General features: G+C 35.3%; 1 protein-coding gene and 1 pseudogene across 4 annotated transcripts in view; both read left to right on the plus strand.

The window, feature by feature from the left end:
* Nucleotides 1-23,313, plus strand: part of ZNF800 (zinc finger protein 800) — a 50,852-nt gene that overhangs the window by 3,939 nt on the left and 23,600 nt on the right. For 2 of the 4 annotated variants that reach the window (XM_057549637.1, XM_057549639.1), the window contains exons 3-5: nt 2,431-2,526; nt 15,577-15,720; nt 18,334-20,026. In XM_057549637.1, coding sequence (XP_057405620.1) covers nt 2,431-2,526; nt 15,577-15,720; nt 18,334-20,026 — 1,933 coding nt within the window. Of the gene's footprint in view, nt 1-2,430; nt 2,527-12,672; nt 12,794-15,576; nt 15,721-18,333; nt 20,027-21,254; nt 23,028-23,313 lie in introns of those variants that run through there. The other 2 variants (XM_057549640.1, XM_057549638.1) reach the window with 2 other exon arrangements.
* Nucleotides 9,050-10,374, plus strand: LOC103007549 (tubulin alpha-1A chain-like; annotated as a pseudogene).

Consider the following 23,313-nt stretch of genomic DNA (forward strand, 5'->3'; position numbering starts at 1 on the left):
ATATAAAGTTTTTTTAGGATTGAGACTGTTTTCATGAAGAAAGAAAAGTTTCTTACAGGGGGACCTACACAGATGTGTATACCAAATGAATGTGTCCACTGATAACTGAACTAACCCTGGGGTTATTTTGAATGGTGTCTCAGGATGTGTATGTATTCTGGTGGTACCAGTGATGGTTATGGGTAACAAAATTTTGCTCTAGCTTTAAAATCAGATGTTGTTATGTGGAAGTGGAAGTTAGTGTATTAGAGGAAGTTTTCTGGAGCACGTACCTAAATGAGGAAAGGGGGCTCTAAGGAGAAGTTTCCATTTTTTTCCCCCATATTTCTCCCTTATTCATTACTCTTTTCTTCATTCTTCCTTTCTAGAATTCTTGTCACTTAGAGAGCTAGGCCTTCGAGCTTTTTAGTTCTTTAAAATTGTATAACTTCTGCCCTGTCTTCTGTAATTGTTATTTTTTGTAATCAGTTATTGGTTCTTACAGTGTACAAATACTGGAAAGAACATCTAACCTAAATAAATGATATCATCAATCTATTTACAAACTTCTACTGTTGTTTCTCTAAGGGGTTGCATTCTACTTCTCTTAGATTTTGGAAAAGACTTTTCAGTTTTTGGTGTCAGGAAAGCAGTTGATTTGTAGATGATGATGATGCTAGAACATTTATTGAGCCTTTACTATGTTCCAGGCTCTGATTTAACCAGGTACCTGCATTAGCTAATTTAATCCTCACACAACCCTATGATTTGGGTACTTTTATTATCTGCATTTTAGAGATGAGAACAGAGAAATCAGAGAGTGTAATTTGCCCTAGTGGAAACTAGTTATTGGTAGAAAAAGAATTTCAGCGCAGTCTGTCCAGGTCTGGAGTCTTCTGTTCTTAACCACTGCTGTTAGTGCCAATGTCAGATATTCCCAAAATGAGTTGTATTTGTGTGTATGTTCTTAAAAATATCTCAAAGTTTCTCGTAAAATTGGGAAAATTTTGCTTAATGGAATGATTTGGTCCTGAGACATAGTTCCTCCCATTTGTGTACACTGAACTTAAGAGTTGAAGCCAGAAAGAGAATCTAAGGCTGTGTCTCTACACATAGCCTAGCAGGCTTTATCAGACAGCTAAATGCTGTCCAAGCCTGGGCCCTGAAGCAGTAGCAGCACACATTACTGAAGTAACCCTCCTTATCTTCTCACACCGAGCAGATGATGGTAAAATATCATCTGGGTTAAGACGGTAAAACATTATAACATATTGAAAAAAAAAGAGGTAATTAAAATGGCCGGTTTTTCTCCACCACAACTATCTCTTTATTTGATATCTGATGGGAAACTTCAGTTTTCCTTTTCAGTTACCTTATTTCTTATTACCATAATTTTATTTATATTATATATTTATACTGCTACTCTGGGAATTTTGGAAAACAGGGATGATATAGACCTCTGTATATGAAAATTTTTACTTTTACAATGGGATTATTATTTTTACTTATTATAAAAATGCATACTTTCTAAAGTGCACACTTCCAAAAGTCCAGGCTAGTGAAATGTGAGGCAGAAAGTGAAAATCACCCCTATAAACCCACCCTGACAGAAAGAACCATTGTTAAATTTTGTTGGTATCCCATCAGACTTTCTGTGTTTATATTAGCATTTATACATAGACGCTCATATACGTTAAGTTTATTTCTTTCTGTGGCTACTGAAATATATGTTAATATAATTGAGGTCATATTCTATAACCTGTTTTTGTTGCTTAACAATGTAGTATTGACATCCTTTGTTGTCAGTACATGTAGACCTAGCTCATGCTGTGCAAGAGCCGTGAGAGATTCTGTTGTATGGATATTTCATAGTTTATTTAGTCTGGTTCCTTTTGAGAGACTTCTAAGTTGTTTGAAATTTTTCTCAATTATTTACAGTACTGCAGAGTGCTGCAGTGAACTTTCTTGTACATCTATCGTTGTGCACTTGACCAGTTCTTTCCTTAGGCAGTGGTTTTTGAGTTTTGCTCTCTTAATTGCCCAGAGAGCTGTACTAGATTGTCTGGAGAGTTTTGGAATGGTTTATGAGGTGTGGCTAGGTTATCATTGCCCTAGAATTTTGGTTAAATTTAGTGGTTCCTCTTCAAGGGGAATAAAAAGGCAAACATGACTAATATGTACTAACTAACACCAAAATAGTAAGATCTTTGCATTTGAACTTAATGCATAGTCTCAGTAGCCTTAATTTCGCCTTGAATTGAGAAAAATTTTAGTTACATTTTTCCCATTATTTCATTTTGCCTTACAAAGATAATGGTGGAATATATACAAAAAAGTGTGATTGTCATTAACGTGATTATAGCAAACCATTGTTTTACTTCAATAGTAAATGATTTAAATAAATAACCCTTTTTTTGTGGGGATTGGGTTGGGTGTTTGTCTTCCATGTAGTTTATATCCTGGAACCTGGAGATGCTCCTTTGTTACAGCAACCACTACAGACATCCAAATCTGGTATTCAGCAAATAATTGAGTGCTTTCGATCAGGTATGAATGTTTTAGGATGTATTTTCAATCTTCACATAGTAGCTAAAAACTACCTAGAAATCCTTAGAAATAATTTTTTAAAAATAAAATGTATACATTGGTTTTCTTTACAGAATACTTTTGTCATTTTTAAAAAGTGGATGAGTAAATATTGACTTGATTAGAGATTCCTTTTCAGTACTATATATTATATACTAATTTAAAAAGTAGTATGGCTTAAAGAAATATGTGGTATATTTGCTGGCAAAGATTCATTGTTATTTTTTGGCATGTTCTTTATAAACTCTCAAAGGATGGTAGTAGACTATACAGGGTCTTTATGAGCTTTGACAGAGTAGATTATTTACTCAGAATGTCTGAGATGTCCCTTGTTCTAGATTAATTACTTTATCATCTCTGTTTATGTGACTCACCATCTCCTACCTAACCCTGGAGTTTCAATATCTTTAGTAGAGCACAGATAGAAAAAAGATTATTCCAGCCCTGATATTTAGATATATTTGTTCAGCTTTTCTTTCCATTAGATTACTATAATAATGGATATATAATAAGTATATTTGTGCAGTTACAATCCAGTGCTCTAAAGTAGGTGTTGCTCAATAAGTATAAATGGTTGAGAACTGTTAGAACTCCAGTGTTTTGTAAAGTCTTAGGTTGCTGTGATTCTTATGATCCACTTGTCCACCTCTTGTGGATTTGGCTTCTCTGACATTGCAGGCTATCAAATCAAATATGAACAAGCAAACATACATGACTGATGGACACCTAAGTGGTGGGCATTTAAAGGGTTAGAGTATCTTTTCTTATTATTTTAAAGCTTATTATATTGTAATGAAAAATTTCTGAGATTCAAAGAAAAAGATAATTTATATGAAACCATTTGTTTTGTATTGAGAAATTTTTTGAGGTGCTTGTTTTAAAATCATTTTAAAGGGAAGTAGTATCTATTTGATTTACTTTAGGATTCTAAGAAATAGATTGTTCTTTAATCTAAAATAAAGTTAATTTCTGAGTCTAAGATTCATTTCTTACACTTTTCATCTGTAGTCCTTATGGCATTGCTTTTATGTATATTTAAATCAGTAAGTATTTCGTGTATACCATATGCCTATGCTCAATGTTGGATGGTGGTGTAACGTATTTTACTGTGTTTTTTGTTGTTGTTTTTTACTTTTGATAATTGCCCTTGGTTAACAGAAATAAATAATACGTCAAATTCTCCTGTGGTAAATACAATTAAAATTTTTCTAATTAGAGGCAGTATTTAAATACGTTTCTGGCATAACAGAAGAATGGTTAGTTTTTATTTGTAGTTAGAGTTTCTGTTAGCTACTTTTAGTATAGAGATAATTCTTTTTGTTCTTTCTCATATCATGGAAATGAAGGTAATGGCTTCACACTTAGTCATATTCCTTGCTATAGGTTTCTTTTTTAAAAATTCATAATTTGGGATTAACGAAGTTATTTTATACTGCTTCAGTTTATTATAGTGTTATTTGATTAAGAAGTTAGAATTGTTTCATTTATTTGTGCTTTGTCTTGTAAAAAATACCTTTTCAACAAGCTCCTGTACCCAAAATCTATGTTTTTTTTTTTTAACTTTGGAAGGTGAATATTTAAAAAGGAAATTATGTGTTTTTTCATTGCACTGTGGTTGTATCTGTTTTCTGTGTTTACTGTTTCTTTACAAATTTGAAGAAAAGGGACTGTGAAACGGGTAATATGTTCTTTCTTAAATGTCCCTGGTAAATTTGCCTTCTGAGTTTTTTTTTTTCCCCAAGCAAATTTTGAAAATACTATAATTTAAATTCTCTAAGTACCCAATCATTTAAATTAGAGATGATTTAGAAATATGCTGAATGGTACAAAGAAACTAATTTTGGATTAAAAAAGGAATTCTTTTACTTCATTAGTGTATCTCATAGCTAAGTAATTCTGATTTCCTCAGGATAGTAATCTCTTACGTTTCTGGATAATCTCAAGTCTCCTAAGGTAGCTCTTCTTTAGCACTGAGGTATTTAAGCCTTGGCTGACTGAAACCTTGAGAGGATGAGCTGGAAGTTTGGGCCTCATGACTTAGGGTCTAAGATCCCTTCTCATCCTGAAACTCGTGTAAGTTTCTCCCGGTCTCAGTCTACTCCCAAGCAGCCCCTCAATGACTCATCTCTTTCTAGGCTCTTTCCATTACAGCTGGGTCACACACATTGCATTTAAAGAACTATCTTGGTGGTGTTTTGTATCTGACAGGTACTTGAAGATAGAACTTTGAAGTCTATGCTTTTGCTCTTGTTAACCTTCAGAGGCTAAACCAGGTTGGGCAGTAGTAGTGTGTTAGGATATCTGCCTTTGTCTTCAAGCTCAAGATAGTTGTCTTCAGCTCCGGTATCAGCTTTGCGTAAGGGATTCATGGTCTCCTGCCTAAACTGTGCTCTCTTTGGCCTGGTATTAATTCCTACCCAAGCTGGAAGTTCATGAAAGGCTGAGGAAGGAGTTGACTCATTTTTTAGGTCTATCAACCCCATGTGTGCTGTACTGACTGCTTGGCCAGTTTTGACTCATTTTCTTTGCTTCACACTTCAGCTTTTGCTTTGGACTGTTTTCCTGGCTTTAAATTACAAATACTTCTTAACCTCCAATCTCTCTTTATTTCTATCTGCTTAACTTATAATCTGAGTAGACTTTTCTTTTTGGAATAAGTGGTTTAAAAAAATAATAAAGAGGTATAAAAGGGTATACAGAAATACAAAAATAAATGTCTTTGTTCAGACAGCACAGCTACATGGTTTGTGTCTTCTTCTAGAGACCTTCTACACACATATGAGCATATATCCCTCACTTTCTTCCTAATACAAGGAGTAGCTGACTATGCATAGTTACGTATCTTTGGTTTTTTAACAGTACTTTCCACTGTTGATTGACATCTGTCCATAGATAGATACCTCATTTTTTTTAGAACGCTGCCAGTTTTGCCCCTACCTGCACATTTTCTACTCTGAAATCCCTGATGGTTGGTTGACTTGAGACATGCTGTTTGTTTTGAATCCTGGCTTCAGGTACTACCTTGACTGTGCCCTGCCCTATGCTCGAGCCTTTCCTTAGTTGTGTCAGTCCTTCCAGGATCATGTCTGTGACTTTTTGTCTTCAAATTTCCCTCGTATCTATTAACTTTTTTAAAGAAATAGTTGATTTACAATGTTGTGTTAGTTTCCAGTGTACAGCAAAGTGATTCAGTTTTATATATATATGTATATATTCATTCTTTTTCATATTCTTTTCCATTTTAATTTATTACTAGATACTGAATATAGTTCCCTGTGCTATACAATAGGATCTTGTTGTTTATCTGTCCTCTGTGTATTAGTTTGTATTTGCTAGTCCCAAACTCCCAATCCAACCCTCCCTCTATTAACTTTTATTTTAGCTTCCTTCTTTTCCCAATCTCTCTCCCCAAACGGAAACAAAATTTTAAATAACAAAAGAGGTGTACTTCCCCGCGATGAAGAGTGGCCCCCGCTTGCCACAACTAGAGAAAGCCCTCGCACAGAAACGAAGACCCAACACAGCCATACATACATACATACATACATAAAAAGAATGTAAGCAGACAAGAATATCATTAAAAAAAAAAAAAAAAAAAGAGGTGTACTTCCATGAGGTATTTATAAATAATTGATTAATTGAGCTTAATATTCTTTCTTAGTCTCTTAGTCTTCTGGTAGAGGCAAAGGAGCTGTGGAATGCCCTCAGGTTAGAAGCAGAAAAATGGGAAATTGTCCAGTATTCATAACTGGTCTTTAATATGAAGTTGACATCTTTTTTTGAATTCTTGAAATATATATGATCTCTTTTTACAATATTATACTGTTGATTCTTGAACATTCACCATGGGTATGAACTGCGCAGGTCTATTTTTTGCGGATTTTTTCAATAGTAAATATTACAGTATCAGACGATCCTTGGTTGATTGAATCCAAGGATGCAGAATTGAGGATATGGAGGAAGGGAGTATAAGGAGGACTGTAGGTTATATGCAGATTTTTGACTGTGCAGAGTGTTGGCATCCCTAACCCCTGTGTTTGTTCAAGGGTCAACTGTATTGTAGAAAAAAGATTCTTCCTATAGAATACATTACTACTATTTGCAAGTAGCAGCATCTTTTTTGAATCTTAGGGAGGAATAAATTGCAGTGAAAAATGAGAATTGGCTTTGTGTGATGTTTGCTATTGTCATTAACTAAATTTAAGTTTGGTCATTTAGTTTCTTAGAAGAGTTTTTGTTTGTTTTTTATCGCTTAAAGCAACATTTCTTGGAGTTAGTGTAAGCTATGACTGGATGGCAATGCCTCTGTCCTGGAAATGTGATTTATCAGAGATACATAAGAGAGTGCCATATTATGTGATGGATTTTTTGGGGTTTTTTTTTTTTTTGGTTGATACATAGCAACTGTAGGAAGTTTTAAATCAGACTGCATATTTTGGGGATGAATAAGAAAAATGTAGATTTGTTTTATTTGTTGTTCTTACATTCATCTTCAAAGCATCTCATCTGGGGCTGTGTTCCTAGGAGAGCAACCATTTATATTAGGGAATTTCTCAAGGGCGCAGATCATATCCTTCACTTTTCATGTCTTCAGTGAATAACATTGTACCTGGTATTTAATAGGTGTTCAGTAAATGTGTGTAAGACTAAACGAAAGATTCACCAATTGGGCACTAAAATAATTTTATTCTACTTATAAATTTATTGTAGTATGTGGCAGTGTTCCATAATTAATCTAGTATTTTTTTTTTTTTTTACCAACCTTTGTAGGTGGTGGTTTTAAGATAACAATTTCAATTTTCCTAAGTTTTCTTATGTTAAGGATGATCAGTACGAAATTCCCTTCGTACTGGTCTTGGAACTCAGGAGGTATGACACGAGTTACAGATTTGCTTGCAGTGTTGGGATGATATTGTGGTTAAACAGTCGTCCTAAAGAAACTGAGCTCATGTGTGAGTCAACAATAAAGCATGCAGTATACTATTTAAAAATCATTATTGCCGCAACTTAAAAGGGTCATTGATCAACATATCAGTATATTAAGGGAGAAAAGGAAAGTTTATCTTTGTCTAGCACTGAAGAGTTAGAATTAATATTATGTCATGTCAACTGACTGCCACCCAACCTAATGTAAAATTGACTATCGATTCCTTTTGAAAATAATTTTTAAACATTTTTATCAGTATATACAATGTGTTTGGCATTAATTGATAGCACAGGAGAAACCCTTGATGAGGTTTAACTAAATTTTATTGAGCACCCATTATGCGTGATAATCTGAAATATTCATTAATTAGTTAATTTCTAGGCATCAAAAGCCTTCCCTTTGGAGGGCTGGTTTTTTGAAAGATACTGATTGATGATCTGTGTAAGCAGTATGTAAGCAGTACGTAGTGACGTCTAAGATAATTTAAAAACCTAAGGCAAGAAAGAGAGTTAAATATAGGAAAAGGAATAATTAGGGGTAAGGCAGTGTGGCTGTCTCTATCAGGGTTAGGAGTTGTGGAAGAACTTATGTGGCTGTCTAGATGAACTTTTGTTGCTGTCTTGTCTCGGTGTTTCAGGTTGTAGAAAGTTTAACTGTTGACAGAGGCGCAGTTGGTTGGCTGTGTCTAACTGTCAGTGAACAAAGCAGTCAGAAAAAGGTAGCTGATTAGAATAAAGCAGTTATGTCCCCATGGGAAACCAACAAAACCTTAAATGGTAACCGGAACTAACTTAGGGAATAACTTTTGCCTGTATTTATGGAATGAGGGCACATCTTATTTTTCTCATTTGGAAAATATGTAAGCAGATTGGAAAATCATTCAGGTCCCTTTTTTGACTTTCTGGTCAACTTTACATAGATTTAAAAGAAATCTTACTTATAGGGAAGGTTTTCTGAAACATAGAGAAGGCTCTTCAGTATGTCATTTAACAAATGCCCATCAGGCCTGGTCCTGAAAGCTGGGAGTACAGTGGTGAGCATCAAAGATATCTTCTCTGTCCTCTTAGAGCCTCCAGTTCAATGGGGATACAGAAAAGTAACTAATTACAAGATAGCGGGGTAATGTAGTATAGATGTATAGGGTGCTCTGGGGAATATAGGGGAAGAATTCTTAACAAAAAACAGGAGGAGTCCGAGAAGGCTTCCTGGAGGAAATGGCATCTAACCTGGAATCTGAAGGATTGCTAGAAGTGACAGACCAGGGAAATGAGAGAATGTTATAGGCAGAGAGAAAAAAACGTAGGTGAAGACCTGAAAAGTAAGTGAGAGAGAGAATTTGGTGAATCCAAGGACCTGAAAGAATTTTGGTATGCCTGGATCAACACAACTGTGTTTGTATGTGTGTGTGTGCATAGGTGACGTGAGGGTGGGGGAGCATTTGTGATTGAAAAGTCAGGCAGGTTCTCTTACATCGACCGCCTAAGGGTCGCGCTGTAAGAAGCAACAACCTCTCCTCCTCCTCTCTGCCATCTGCTTGGCAGCCGCAAAACAGCAGCTATGCGTGAGTGCATCTCCATCCACGTTGGCCAGGCTGGTGTCCAGATCAGCAGTCCCTGCTGGGAGCTCTGCTACCTGTAACACTGCTACCTGGCCTAATGGCCAGATGCCAAGTGACAAGACTGTTGGGGGAGGAGATGACTCCTTTAACACCTTCTTCAGTGAGACAGGCGCTGGCAAGCATGTGCCCAGGGCAGTGTTTGTAGACCTGGAACCCACGGTCATTGATGAAGTTTGCATTGGCACCTACCGCCAGCTCTTCCACCCTGAGCAGCTCATCACAGGCAAGGAAGATGCTGCCAATAACTATGCCTGAGGTCACTACACCATTGGCAAGGAGATCATTGACCTCGTCTTGGACCCAATTCGGAAACTGGCTGACCAGTGCACAAGTCTTCAGGGCTTCTTGGTTTTCCACAGCTTTGGTGGGGGAACTGGTTCTGGGTTCACCTCCCTGCTGATGGAACATCTGTCTGTCAATTATGGCAAGAAGTCCAAGCTGGAGTTCTCCATTTACCCAGCCCCTCAGGTTTCCACAGCTGTAGTTGAGCCCTACAATTCCATCCTCACCACCCACACCACCCTGGAGCACTCTGATTATGCCTTTATGGTGGACAGTGAGGCCATCTATCATCTGTCGTAGAAACCTTGATGTTGAGCGCCCAACATATACTAACCTGAATAGGTTGATAGGTCCAATTGTGTGGAGCTCTGAATGTTGATCTGACAGAATTCCAGACCAACCTGGTACCCTATCCCCATATCCACTTCCCTCTGGCCACATATGCCCCTGTCATCTCTGCTGAGAAAGCCTACCATGAACAACTTTCTGTAGCACACATCACCAATGCTTGCCTTCAGCCAGCCAACCAGATGGTGAAATGCGACCCTCGCCATGGTAAATACATGGCTTGCTGCCTGTTGTACCATGGTGGGACATGGTTCCCAAAGATGTCAGTGCTGCCATTGCCACCATCAAGACCAAGCGTACCATCCAGTTTGTGGACTGGTGCCCCACTGGCTTCAAAGTTGGCATTAATTACCAGCCTTCCACTATGGTACCTGGTGGAGACCTGGCCAGAGTACAGTGAGCTGTGTGCATGCTGAGGAACACCACAGCCAACACTGAGGCCTGAGCTCACGTGGACCACAAGTTTGACCTGGTGTATGGCAAGTGTGCCTTTGTTCACTGGTACGTGGGTGAGGGCATGGAGGAAGGAGAGTTTTCTGAGGCCCGTGAGGACATGACTGCCCTTGGGAAGGATTATGAGGAGGTTGGGGTGTCTGTTGAAGGAGAGGGAGAGGAAAAAGGAGAGGAATACTAAAGTTAAAATGTCACAAAGGTGCTGCTTTTACAGGGAAGCTTACTCTGTTTTAAACATTGAAAAGTTGTGGTCTGACCAGTTGATTTGTTCAAACATTTAGAGAAGAGCTAACACCTATGCTTCTCAAACTCTTCCAAAATACAGCAGAGGGAGGAACACTCCCAAATGCATTCTATGAGGCCACCATCACCCTGATATCAAAACCAGACAAAGATGTGACAAAGAAAGAAAACTACAGACCAATATCACTGATGAACATAGATGCAAAAATCCTCAACAAAATACTAGTATATAGAATCCAGTAGCACATTAAAAGTATCATACACCATGATCAAGTGGGATTTATCCCAGGAATGCAAGGATTCTTCAATACAGGCAAATCAATCAATATGATACACCATATTAACAAATTGAAGGAGGAAAACCATATGATCATCTCAGTAGATGCAGAAAAAGCTTTCAACAAAATTCAACACCCATTTATGATAAAAACTCTCCAGAAAGTAGGCATAGAGGGAACTTACCTCAACATAATAAAGGCCATATATGACAAACCTGTAGCCAACATCGTTCTCAACGGTGAAAAAAAACCATTTCCACTAAGATCAGGAACAAGACAAGGTTGCCCACTCTCACCACTATTATTCAACACAGTTTTGGAAGTTATAGCCACAGCAGTCAGAGAAGAAAAAGAAAAACAATCCAAATCAGAAAAGAAGAAGTTAAACTATCACTGTTGCAGATGACATGATACTATACATAGAGAATCCCAAAGATGCTACCAGAAAACTACTAGAGCTAATCAGTGAATTTGGTAAAGTAGCTATAAAATTTGGTAAAGTAGGATATAAAATTAATGCCCAGAAATCTCTTGCATTCCTATACACTAATGATGAAAAATCTGAAAGAGAAATTAAGGAAACACTCCCATTTACCATTGCAACAAAAAGAATAAAATACCTAGGAATAAACCTCCCTAAGGAGACAAAAGACCTGTATGCAGAAAACTATAAGACACTGATGGAAGAAGTTAAAGATGATACAAACAGATGGAGGAGATATACCATGTTCTTGGATTGGAAAAATCAACATTGTGAAAATGACTATACTACCCAAAGCAATCTACAGATTCAGTGCAATCCCTATCAAACTACCAATGGCATTTTTCACAGAACTAGAACAAAAATTTCACAATTTGTATAGAAACACAAAAGACCCTGAATAACCAAAGCAATCTTGAGAAAGAAAAACGGAGCTGGAGGAATTAGGCTCCCTGACTTCAGACTATACTACAAAGCTACAGTAATCAAGACAGTATGGTACTGGCGTAAAAACAGAAATATAGATCAATGGAACAGGTTAGAAAGCCCAGAGGTAAACCCACGCACATATGGTTACCTTATCTTTGATAAAGGAGGCAAGAATATACAATGGAGAAAAGACTGCCTCTTCAATAAGTGGTGCTGGGAAGACTGGACAGCTACATTTAAAAGAATGAAATTAGAACACTCCCTAACACCATACACAAAACTAAACTCAAAATGGATTAAAGACCTAAATGTAAGCCAGACACTGTAAAACTCTTAGAGGAAAACATAGGCAAAACACTCTATGACATAAATCACAGCAAGATCCTTTCTGTCCCACCTGCTAGAGAAATGGAAATAAAAACAAAAATAAACGAATGGGACCTAATGAAACTTAAAAGCTTTTGCACAGCAAAGGAAACCATAAACAAGGCGAAAAGACAACCCTCAGAATGGGAGAAAATATTTGCAAATGAAGCAACTGACAAAGGATTAATCTCCAAAATATACAGGCAGCTCATGCAGCTCAATATCAAAAAAACAAACAATGCAATCCAAAAATGGGCAGAAGATCTAAATAGACATTTCTCCAAAGAAAATATACAGATTGCCAACAAACACATGAAAGGATGCTCAACATCACTAATCTTTAGAGAAATGCAAATCAAAACTACAATGAGATATCACCTCACACCAGTCAGAATGGCCATCATCAAGAAATCTACAAACAATAAATGCTGGAGAGGGTGTGGAGAAAAGGGAACCCTCTCACACTGTTGGTGGGAATGTAAATTGATACAGCCACTATGGAGAACAGTATGGAGGTTCTTAAGAGACTAAAAATAGAACTACCATATGACCCAGCAATCCCACTACTGAGCATATACCCTGAGAAAACCATAATTCAAAAAGAGTCATGTACCACAATGTTCATTGCAGCTCTATTTACAATATCCAGGACATGGAAGCAACCTAAGTGTCCATCGACAGATGAATGGATAAAGAAGATGTGGCACGTATATACAATGGAATATTACTCAGCTATAAGAAGAAATGAAATGGAGTTATTTGTAATGAGATGGATGGACCTAGAGACTGTCACACAGAGTGAAGTAAGTCAGAAATAGGAAAACAAATACTGTATGCTAACACATATATATGGAATCTAAAAAAAAAAAATGGTTCTGAAGAACCTAGGGACAGGATAGGAATAAAAACGCAGACGTAGAGAATGGACTTGAGGACATGGGGAGGGGGGAAGGGTAAGCTGAGACAAAGTGAGAGAGTGGCATGAACATATATACACTACCAAATGTAAAATAGATAGCTAGTGGGAAGCAGCCACATAGCACAGGGAGATCAGCTCGGTGCTTTGTAACCACCTAGAGGGGTGGGATAGGGAGGGTAGGAGGGAGATGCAAGAGGGAGGAGATATGGGGATATATGTTTATGTATAGCTGATTTACTTTGTTATACAGCAGAAACTAACACACCATTGTAAAGCAGTTATACCCCAATAAAGATGTTAAAAAAAAAAAAGATTGATGAGTCAAGTTTAGCCCCAGTCTTTTTTTTTGGGGGGGGGAGTGGGATGCTTACTGGGAATAAATATATACTCTCTACTGAATATAACTGTGTAACTGGGACTGAAGAAAAAATTGATACTGTTTTTGTTTTTTATGGTTGATTGAGAGAACCTGATTTAGAGATGCAGTCTTAGATTTTACAAATAACTTTTTTTAGGTATAACTTCATGTTGTATGTTCTAGTTAGATCTTCAGTAGAATTCTTAAGCTAATCCTAGTTCAGATTATTTCTGTGTCCCTCTTCGATCCTTTTTAACTACTTTTAGAGGCAGAATTGAATTTGTAGTATGGGTCTAGCTGGTCTTTTAATTTATAATTAAAGTGCAAAATTCTCCCATGTTTTCTTCCGTCTGGTAACACACCCACCTACACTTACCGAGAACTATATGTAGATCAATTAGAGAGGTTTATCTAAAGTGTTTTTTTATCATCAGCCTACCTCTCATAGTTTGTCAGTGACTTATGAGGTTAACTATGAACTAAATATGTTAGCACTTTATTGCCAGTATATTTTGTAATGTGAAATAAACTAGAGAAGTGTGTGTGTGTGTGTGTGTGTGTATGTGAACTTACTTTTATACAAAGTATAATACCCAAGCTATCCTCTGAATCTTTTAAAATGTGTGTTTTCTGATTTTGCAGTAGTATGGTCTAGTGGACCAAATTAAACCTTGAGTTGGATTGGGAAATAGTGGAAGTTATTTTATTTTATATATATATATATATATATATATATACATATATATATATATATATATTTTTTTTTTTCGCAGTAGAAACCTGGATTTATAATTTAATTCTTGTAGAATTTAGGTTCATATTTTCTTTCATAATTCTCCAAGATAGGTTTGGTTTGTTTGTTTTAAAAGATGAATAAACCAAGGTGCAAAGATTATATAGCCCTTTAAGGTCACACAACTAGGTGATAATCAAAATTGGAATCTCTAAAGACTTAGTAAAGTTCTGATAATGTGGTAATCTTTTTGCAGTAGAAATTTGAGGGCTGGCTTGTCTTCAAAATGATAAAATGCAACATGATGATTGATACAGTAATTAAATATAAACAGATTGCAAAAGATTGAATCAGAAATGCTTAACTTTTATGGATCCTACAGTATTAATTATGCTACTGAGATGGTGTTTATTCTCTAGTAGTCTCAGAGCTTAACAGTCATGTGCTTGTTGAATGATGGAACACTGTGCACCTAGGTAGTCTTAGGTATTTTTCAGGATGCTGTTCTTTCCCCTCTTTAATTTAAGTCAATATTATCATTTTTTTGAGGAAACCAAAGGCTCATTAATTAGTGAACACTGCAGATCACTTTTGTCAATTTACCTGTGTCAAACACCTGTAGGAAGTAGTGACAGAAGAGCTTCTATTTGTGTTTTATTTTAAAGATTTAAAGAGTGCTTGTTGCTGTTTATTTTTTCTCTGCCTTTTGATCTTCCATCATAATAATGCTTAGATTCCGTAGATCAGTGGCAATTCTTCAACGAATATTTATTGAGCATTATTAGAGCTGAGCACTTTGTAGCTGTAAATAAGGCAGGCTTGGTCTTGGCTGCCTTGGAATTTATAATCTAGTGGAAAAGATGGGCTTTAAAGTAGTAATTATATCAATATTTAATTTATTGCAATTAGGGTGTGTTTTTGAGGGAGAAAGGCTTTGAATAAATTTCTAGTGGTATTAAGAGACCTAAGCAAAATTCAAAACCATGGACAAGGATTCTTTACTCTCACACTAAATGGCCATAATCCCATGTTGCCCCAGAACCCGAAGTAATTTAAGCTGAATTTAAAAAGAAAGTCACAGACAACCCTGTGACAGTTTTGACCTTCTTTAAGGAATCGGGGAAAGTGTATTGCTCATGTTTACTTCCTAATGTGAAAGAGAGCTGGAAGAACCAGCCAAAAACTTGGGTTGGGGTGGCATTTAATTCTTCTGTCACACTCCAGGTCTATTGAATCAGAATCTCCAGGAGTGGGTCATGTACATCTTTATTCCCAGGTCATAGTGATCAACCAGATGTTGGAACCACTGTTAAGATAGCCCAGGAATTGATTGGCTGCTGAATTAGAAAAAGACCATCAATTTCAGCTGTCCTAATATCCAAATGATAGTAGAATTTTGCTTAGAACTTAGTTTATAAATTAGTTCTGAGTATAGTGTGGTAGACATTGGCAATGCCCGTATTTTGTTTTTAAAGAGTAAAACTGCACCTTTGGATTGTCAGCAGTGGTTGCCCAGTTTAAAACTGCATGTTGAAGTTACCTTTTGTGTTAAGTTTTCTTTTCTTTTTTCCCTCAGGAACTAAACAACTTAAGCATATTTTATTAAAAGATGTGGACACTATTTTTGAATGTAAATTATGCCGCAGTCTCTTCAGAGGATTACCAAATTTAATTACCCATAAAAAATTCTACTGCCCACCAAGTCTCCAGATGGATGACAGTAAGTTTTATTCATATATGCATTTTGCTATGTATTCGTATACTGCAACTACACATTTATGTTAAAATGGTATCGATATCTAGTTACAGATAATTTAGTGATAGAGAATAAGATAAAATACTTGACTCAATGTTATATTCAGTTTCTTTAAATAGATACTTCATATCAGTGTTTTTCATTTGGATTTTGCTAAAGATATATGAGGTTAGATTTTTGAGTATATTTATTTGTATTAAAGTGTTGGATATTGTTTTTGAATGTTTATATGGGCTATACAGTTTATATCCAGGATTTTTGTAAGTTAAAATATTAATGCTTGATGAGGGTGTTGGTATTTTTCCTCCTTACTTCTTAACAACTTGTTACCAGATATGACTCATCATTTACTTAGATTCTCCTTAAGTAAATGAGAAGGTTGGAAATAGAGCAAAGAATGAGTAAATGAGTTGATTTTTTTGGTAATTGTAGAGAGCATTAAAAAATATTTGTTAATCTTTCTAGTGTTTTCTGGCTCTTGATTTGAAGATCAGTTTTATTCTCAGTGAAGTTTATTAGATAAGTCATTTTATCAGAAATTAGATTGTGTTATGGGCTAACCTGAGATCTGAAATAGCTTTATGTGATAAAGGCAGGTTAGTAGCCTAACAAAGTCTTTGTGGAACTAAATGTTTGTTGAATTAAGCGTATTGTCTCTGTATGATTAAGTTGCAGTATATATAATGGTATTATTTTCTTGCTTTAAAGAATAATGTAAATTCCTTAAAATATTTTAATAAGTAATAGGTTACTTTCATTATTTCTTGTTCAGGGATTTAACTCTTGTGAACTTACAAAATATAGAATTTATTTTGTTAGTTTGATATTACAGTTACATTATGGATTTTGTGCATTTTTCCGCTTAACCTTTTTGGGATGGAAATGGAATGCAGAACTCCAAATATCAAAAGTACTGCTTTAATTATTAGCATGAAGCTGATTTAAAGTATATTATAGGACATAGATGAAACAAAAATTTCGTATTTGTCTGGAAACTTTCCCTACCACTGTTAGATCTTACTATACTTCTTTTTATCCTTGAAATATAAATGAAAAGGTAGGCTATAGAGATTAGTTTCAAATCTAACCTTTTAATTAAAGAACTAGTAGGAATTTAATTTTCTGGTAGTTATTCTTTGTTATTTTTTGGTGTGAACTAAAGTTTAGTTGAATTTTAGAGGGAAATAGATAAATGGATTTGCTGTATTATTGTGCACTCTTCTGCAATACTTATTCTAGAAGTACTTCTGTGAAAGTATAATTCTTCTTATAGATACCACTTTATCCATTTGAAAAAGAAAGATTCGTAGACTAGAAGAGCTATGATGAATCATTTCTTTTTTTTTTTTTTTTTTTTAAATAATTCACTCTGGGGTATAAGTGACGTCAACAAGGTTTAATGTGACGTCTCCCCCTAGAATGTTTGCATTTTTAGTTACTCTGTTTTTTTTTAATTTAATTTTATTTATTTATTTATTTATTTATTTATTTTTGGCTGTGCTGGGTCTTCGTTTCTGTGCGTGGGCTTTCTCCAGTTGTGGCAAGTGGGGGCCACTCTTCATCGCGGTGCGCGGGCCTCTCACTGTCGCGGCCTCTCTTGTTGTGGAGCACAGGCTCCAGACGCGCAGGCTCAATAGTTGTGGCTCACGGGCCCAGTTGCTCCACGGCATATGGGATCTTCCCAGACCAGGGCTCGAACCCGTGTCCCCTGCATTGGCAGGCAGATTCTCAACCACTGCGCCACCAGGGAAGCCCGTCATTTCTTGATTTATAATTAGATACCAGATTTGATGCTATATTTGTAGCTGGATTTTAGTATTGTATGTAGAAACATAACCAGTGTTAGACCATTCTGTTGCAGTAGGAATATTAGGTTGCCTACAGACGGTGTAATTATTGCACAGATAAATAAAACTGGCTCTGTTTTTGGAGTTAATCTGTAGTTTTTAATCATTTGTTTTAATAGGTTGCCATGTTAAGAAGACATGTAATAGGACTGAATTTAGCAAACACTTCTATACATCCTGTCATTCATGTTTATATATTTTCCTAGAAATCTTTTTCATTTTCCATAAGATGTTCAAATGTCCCTATACAATTAGACGAGATTATTTATTATGGATTAAGTTAATAGGAATGCTGTTATGTTTTCTAAAAAAAAAATTATTTTTATATGTAGTAACATTCTTCATGGTGTTTTATCCATCTTGGGTTTTGAGAACTTTGATTTGCCTTTGCTAGCCTAAAAATATGAAATATTATTTTTATTGTTTAGGATACCCATGTGCTTAAATATTTTATATTAAGTGCCCTTATTAGAAGTAGCTCTTCAGATTCCATCTATTCCTTAACATTTGTGTACCATGATGAGATTGTAAATTAAAGCAAATTTTAATTTAATTAATACTTGTTTTTATACTCATAAGATACTGAAAAGTAGATAATGCTCTTGTAAAAATAAATGCAAACCAGTAATATAATAAATTTTAAGATAGAAGTTCATAATACATTTAAAAATATTAGAGGGCTAGAGCAGGCTAATTATTTCAGATTAAAATGTTGTTTTTTCCTTAACAGACCTTCCTGATGTAAATGATAAACAAAGCCAAGCCATAAATGATCTCCTAGAAGCCATATATCCAAGTGTGGACAAGCGAGAATACATTATTAAGCTAGAACCCATAGAAACTAATCAGAATGCAGTGTTTCAATATATTTCAAGGACTGATAATCCTACTGAAGTCACAGAGTCAAGCAGTACTCCTGAACAGCCTGAAGTTCAAATACAGGAAACTAGCACTGAACAGTCTAAAACAGTTCCAGTTACAGACACAGAGGTGGAAACTGTAGAGCCCCCTCCTGTTGAAATTGTTGCAGATGAAGTTGCACCTACATCTGATGAACAACTGCAGGAATCACAGGCTGACTTGGAAACTTCTGACAATTCTGATTTTGGTCACCAGTTGATATGTTGTCTTTGTAGAAAAGAATTCAATTCCAGACGAGGTGTTCGTCGTCACATTCGAAAAGTACACAAGAAAAAAATGGAAGAACTAAAAAAGTACATTGAAACACGAAAGAATCCAAACCAATCCTCTAAAGGACGCAGTAAGAATGTTCTAGTTCCATTAAGTAGGAGTTGTCCAGTATGTTGTAAATCATTTGCTACAAAAGCGAATGTAAGGAGGCATTTTGATGAAGTTCATAGAGGACTAAGGAGGGATTCAATTACTCCTGATATAGCAACAAAGCCTGGGCAACCTTTGTTCCTGGATTCTGTTTCTCCTAAAAAATCTTTTAAGGCTCGAAAACAAAAGTCGTCTTCAAAGGCTGAATACAATTTAACTGCATGCAAATGCCTCCTTTGCAAGAGGAAATATAGTTCACAAATAATGCTTAAAAGACATATGCAAATTGTCCACAAGATAACTCTTTCTGGAACAAACTCTAAAAGAGAGAAAGGCCCCAGTAATACTGCCAACAGTTCAGAAATAAAAGTTAAAGTTGAACCAGCAGATTCTGTAGAATCTTCACCCCCTTCCATTATCCATTCTCCACAGAATGAATTAAAGGGAACAAATCATTCAAATGAAAAAAAGAACGCACCGGCAGCACAGAAAAATAAAGTTAAACAAGACTCTGAAAGCCCTAAATCAACTAGTCCGTCTGCTGCAGGTGGCCAGCAAAAAACCAGGAAACCAAAACTTTCAGCTGGCTTTGACTTTAAGCAACTTTACTGTAAACTTTGTAAACGTCAGTTTACTTCCAAACAGAACTTGACTAAACACATTGAATTGCACACAGATGGGAATAACATTTATGTTAAATTCTACAAGTGTCCTCTTTGCACTTATGAAACTCGTCGGAAGCGCGATGTGATACGACATATAACTGTGGTTCATAAAAAGTCATCCCGTTATCTTGGGAAAATAACAGCCAGTTTAGAGATCAGAGCTATAAAAAAGCCCATTGATTTTGTTCTAAATAAAGTGGCAAAAAGAGGCCCTTCAAGAGACGAAGCAAAACATAGTGATTCAAAACATGATGGCACTTCTAACTCTCCTAGTAAAAAGTATGAAGTAGCTGATGTTGGTATTGAAGTAAAAGTCACGAAAAACTTTTCTCTTCACAGATGCAATAAATGTGGAAAGGCATTTGCCAAAAAGACTTATCTTGAACATCATAAGAAAACTCATAAGGCAAATGCTTCCAATTCACCTGAAGGAAACAAAACCAAAGGCCGAAGTACAAGATCTAAGGCTCTTGTCTGGTGAGGAACAGTTACAGAGTTTTGCTTTTTTCCCCCCATCGAACTAAAAAAATCATTTGACCATAATTTATAGCTGGTTCCATTTTAACACATTTGCTTCCATGTATCTTACGGCAGTGGGAACTGCAAGAGTAATGTGCATATCGCATTTACCTCTTCAGTGACCTTTATTCCAGTGGCTTGGGAACAAAAGTTAACTTCAGAACTTATCTTCCACAGGACAATGCAATATAGTTATAGGTAGATGGCACAGGGTCAGTGATTTCCTCTCAATGTTGTAAAAGATATACATTTATATTGGCTTGTGTTTACAATAGAAGTCTTCTGTTTAACTAACTTTGCACAGGTTTAATTTGATTCAGTGACTTAGTCTACTAATTAATACATTGTAGGAAGTTAAGTATATTAGAATGAATTTGTGAAGGCGATCATTATAGGAAAAAAGTCTTTTGAGGCACTGTAATTATTGTTAAATTAATCTGTGATGGCTAAATAAAGTGCTGCACTCAGAAAAAACAATCCCCAAATTGAATTTAGAACAATTAGCATTTATTATTTACATTTAACATAGTGCTTCCAGGCAAAGGGGGAAACTTGATAAACAAAAGTTTGGGTTTATTTTTCCTTCTCCTTGGGAGTATGTGTTAGTTCCTGTTTTTTAGTTTTGATCTTTGGAAAAAGTGATTGTTTAGGTCCCCGATCCTCTTATTTTTACCTTTTTGTTTAAATAAAGTTTTGGTGATCATTTCAACATAGGTAATATTATTAAGGAGGTTTTTTTTTTTTTTTCTCCTGGGGTTGTGTGTTGCAAGAAAAATAAAATTCCTATTGGGAAGAAAGAAAAAAAATATTAGTTTTTTAGAGGGTTTTGGAACAAATGTAGATTTTTAAAAAGCAATATAAAATAAGGAGTAGACTCCCTGTACTTGTTTTTGCAAGTCTCTCTGTATTTTAAAAGTTTACCTTCAGTACCTGTGTCCCTTGTATTAATGCATTTAATATATTTAATTAGTATTAAATTAGTTTTGGATTCAGGTTCTAAAGCAGTATACTTAGTTTGAGTGCTGAGTAGGTTAAATGTTGTGGTTTGATTATCACACATTTTTTTATTTGTGTGGAAAACTTGAGATGAAACCATCCTTTAGAAGTCACTTACTATTGTATTATTTTGAAAATAAGGTTTTATTGGTAAACTCAAAAGTGTTCATTTATTCCCATTTCTCCTCAGATAACTTCAAGTGATGTACGAAAAGGTTTGGAGTTCATTTTTGTGGAAAGACTTTAAATTGGTGTTAGAACCACTAAACATCTTCAAATGGTACTATGAGGAAAAAAAAAGAAAAAAATTTGATAAATATATGACTGTAACTGCTGTTTTCTGACTAAAATAATAACCATCTAACCACTTGTTTCTAAGGCACTGCCTCTTCCAGCACTTTCAAGTAGCTATGACATTTTGTATTGTCATCCCAGTCCATCAGCTAACCACCCCTGTGCGTTTGGTCTACAGTTTCTACAAAAATGTTGCAAATTTTGTTTTCCAGCAGTTTGTTGATTAAGTGATCAACAACCTGAAGAAAATATCACCACTGGTGATTTTTAATTAACAAAGACTTTATATGTTAGCGATTTTAGTTTTGTTCCACTTTATTTGGCAGAATTTTTATCTGGATTGTACAGATATATAATTTCCTAGTGAGCGTATGTTAGGACCAAAAGACAAATCTCAACACATTATAAATATTTAGCCTACTAAATATTTGTAATTATTTTTACATCCATTTATTTCTAACTTGTTCTATAGCACTTAAATGTTTGAAAATTTCATTCTAAAATATATACTACAGGAAACTTCCGGTTCATTTTCATCCATGGATCATCACATTCTTCATTTGTAAACATCTGAGGTTTTTATGAAAAACATTCCCCTATTTTTCTTTAAGTTTCATACAAAGCACTTTAATGATAGATGCAACTTAATTTTTCAGTTTTTTTTAAAAGACCACACATTTACTAATGTTAATATGAAGGTAATAGATAGCTTACTGCTATTTTATGGATGCAGACAATCCCTGCACAACCACTTCTTATAATACTAGTTTATTTCTTTAAATATTACTAAAAAAGGAAGATTGGGGTGTAAACCCTGATTCTTTTTCTCTCCCAAGTAAAATCTTAAATGACCACTTTAGATAATATTTGATCCCTACTGTAAAATTTAGAAAATAATGAATTTTTGTCCATTTTTGTAATCAAGATTTTAGGGAAAACAGAAGTACATTTATCTTTAATGAAATACTGGGCAGGTTTTTGTGTATCAATATTTTATACTTTTTAGGGAATATTTTATTTTTTAGTAATTTTTGTCAAATTATAATTTTAAAAGGTACAGCAGAGAATATACCATGTTTTTATATAGGTTCATCCCTGTACTTAGGAGGGACCCTGTCCATCTATATACTTTTTGTATAAAATTTTAAAATGTTGAAGGTCCACAAGGTCATAATAAAATGCTTTCATAGCTAGAAAAACATTTACCCTTCCCAGTGCTTTGCACTAAAATATACTGTGAAAGGAAACTAGAAAGACTGTAACTGTTGCTGGAAATGTTCTATATTGAATGTACATGCTCTTGTTGGAAAAATGTACTATATGTGATGGAAATAAACCAGACTCGAAGTTATTTCAGCTAAATGTGCTTCAACCAAGGTGCATTGGTTGAAACTTAAATGTTTTATTATCAAATTTAAATTTATTCAGTGACTATGAGCAGCTACACTTGAAATTTATCCTGATAGTTTTATTTTTAAGAATTAGAGTGATGATTTCTCTTTAATTTAAAAACAGATTTACTTTTCCACATATGGAAAACTTGTACTTATAGGTCTAACTTTAATGATTAATAGTGTAATATATTTAGGGAACTAAATGTGTAGGTGTTATTTCATTTATAAACCATCTTCGTTAGTTGCACATTATTAAACCTGTATGTTTGACTTTTGCAAGGTGTTATCTTTTATGCATTCCTACACACAAGACATATTCCAAAGATATTTTCCAGACTTAGGTACCTATAACAAGTGGAAAGATATTATGAGGATTCCTAAAAAGCTTGGGGTAGCTCTTTGCTGCAGCCTCTCGTGTGTATGCCAGCCTTTTCCTTTCTGCTTTACTTGTTAAATACTGTAGGGAAGAAAGAGAAATATCCTGATGTTGGTGGAGGAGAGCCCAATTGCTGCAGTACCCTTACTCCACTCACCTGTTTCCACAGGATGTTTCACATACAG

The sequence above is a fragment of the Balaenoptera acutorostrata genome, chromosome 7 (assembly GCF_949987535.1).
Source record: "Balaenoptera acutorostrata chromosome 7, mBalAcu1.1, whole genome shotgun sequence".
Taxonomy (NCBI): Eukaryota; Metazoa; Chordata; class Mammalia; order Artiodactyla; family Balaenopteridae; genus Balaenoptera; species Balaenoptera acutorostrata.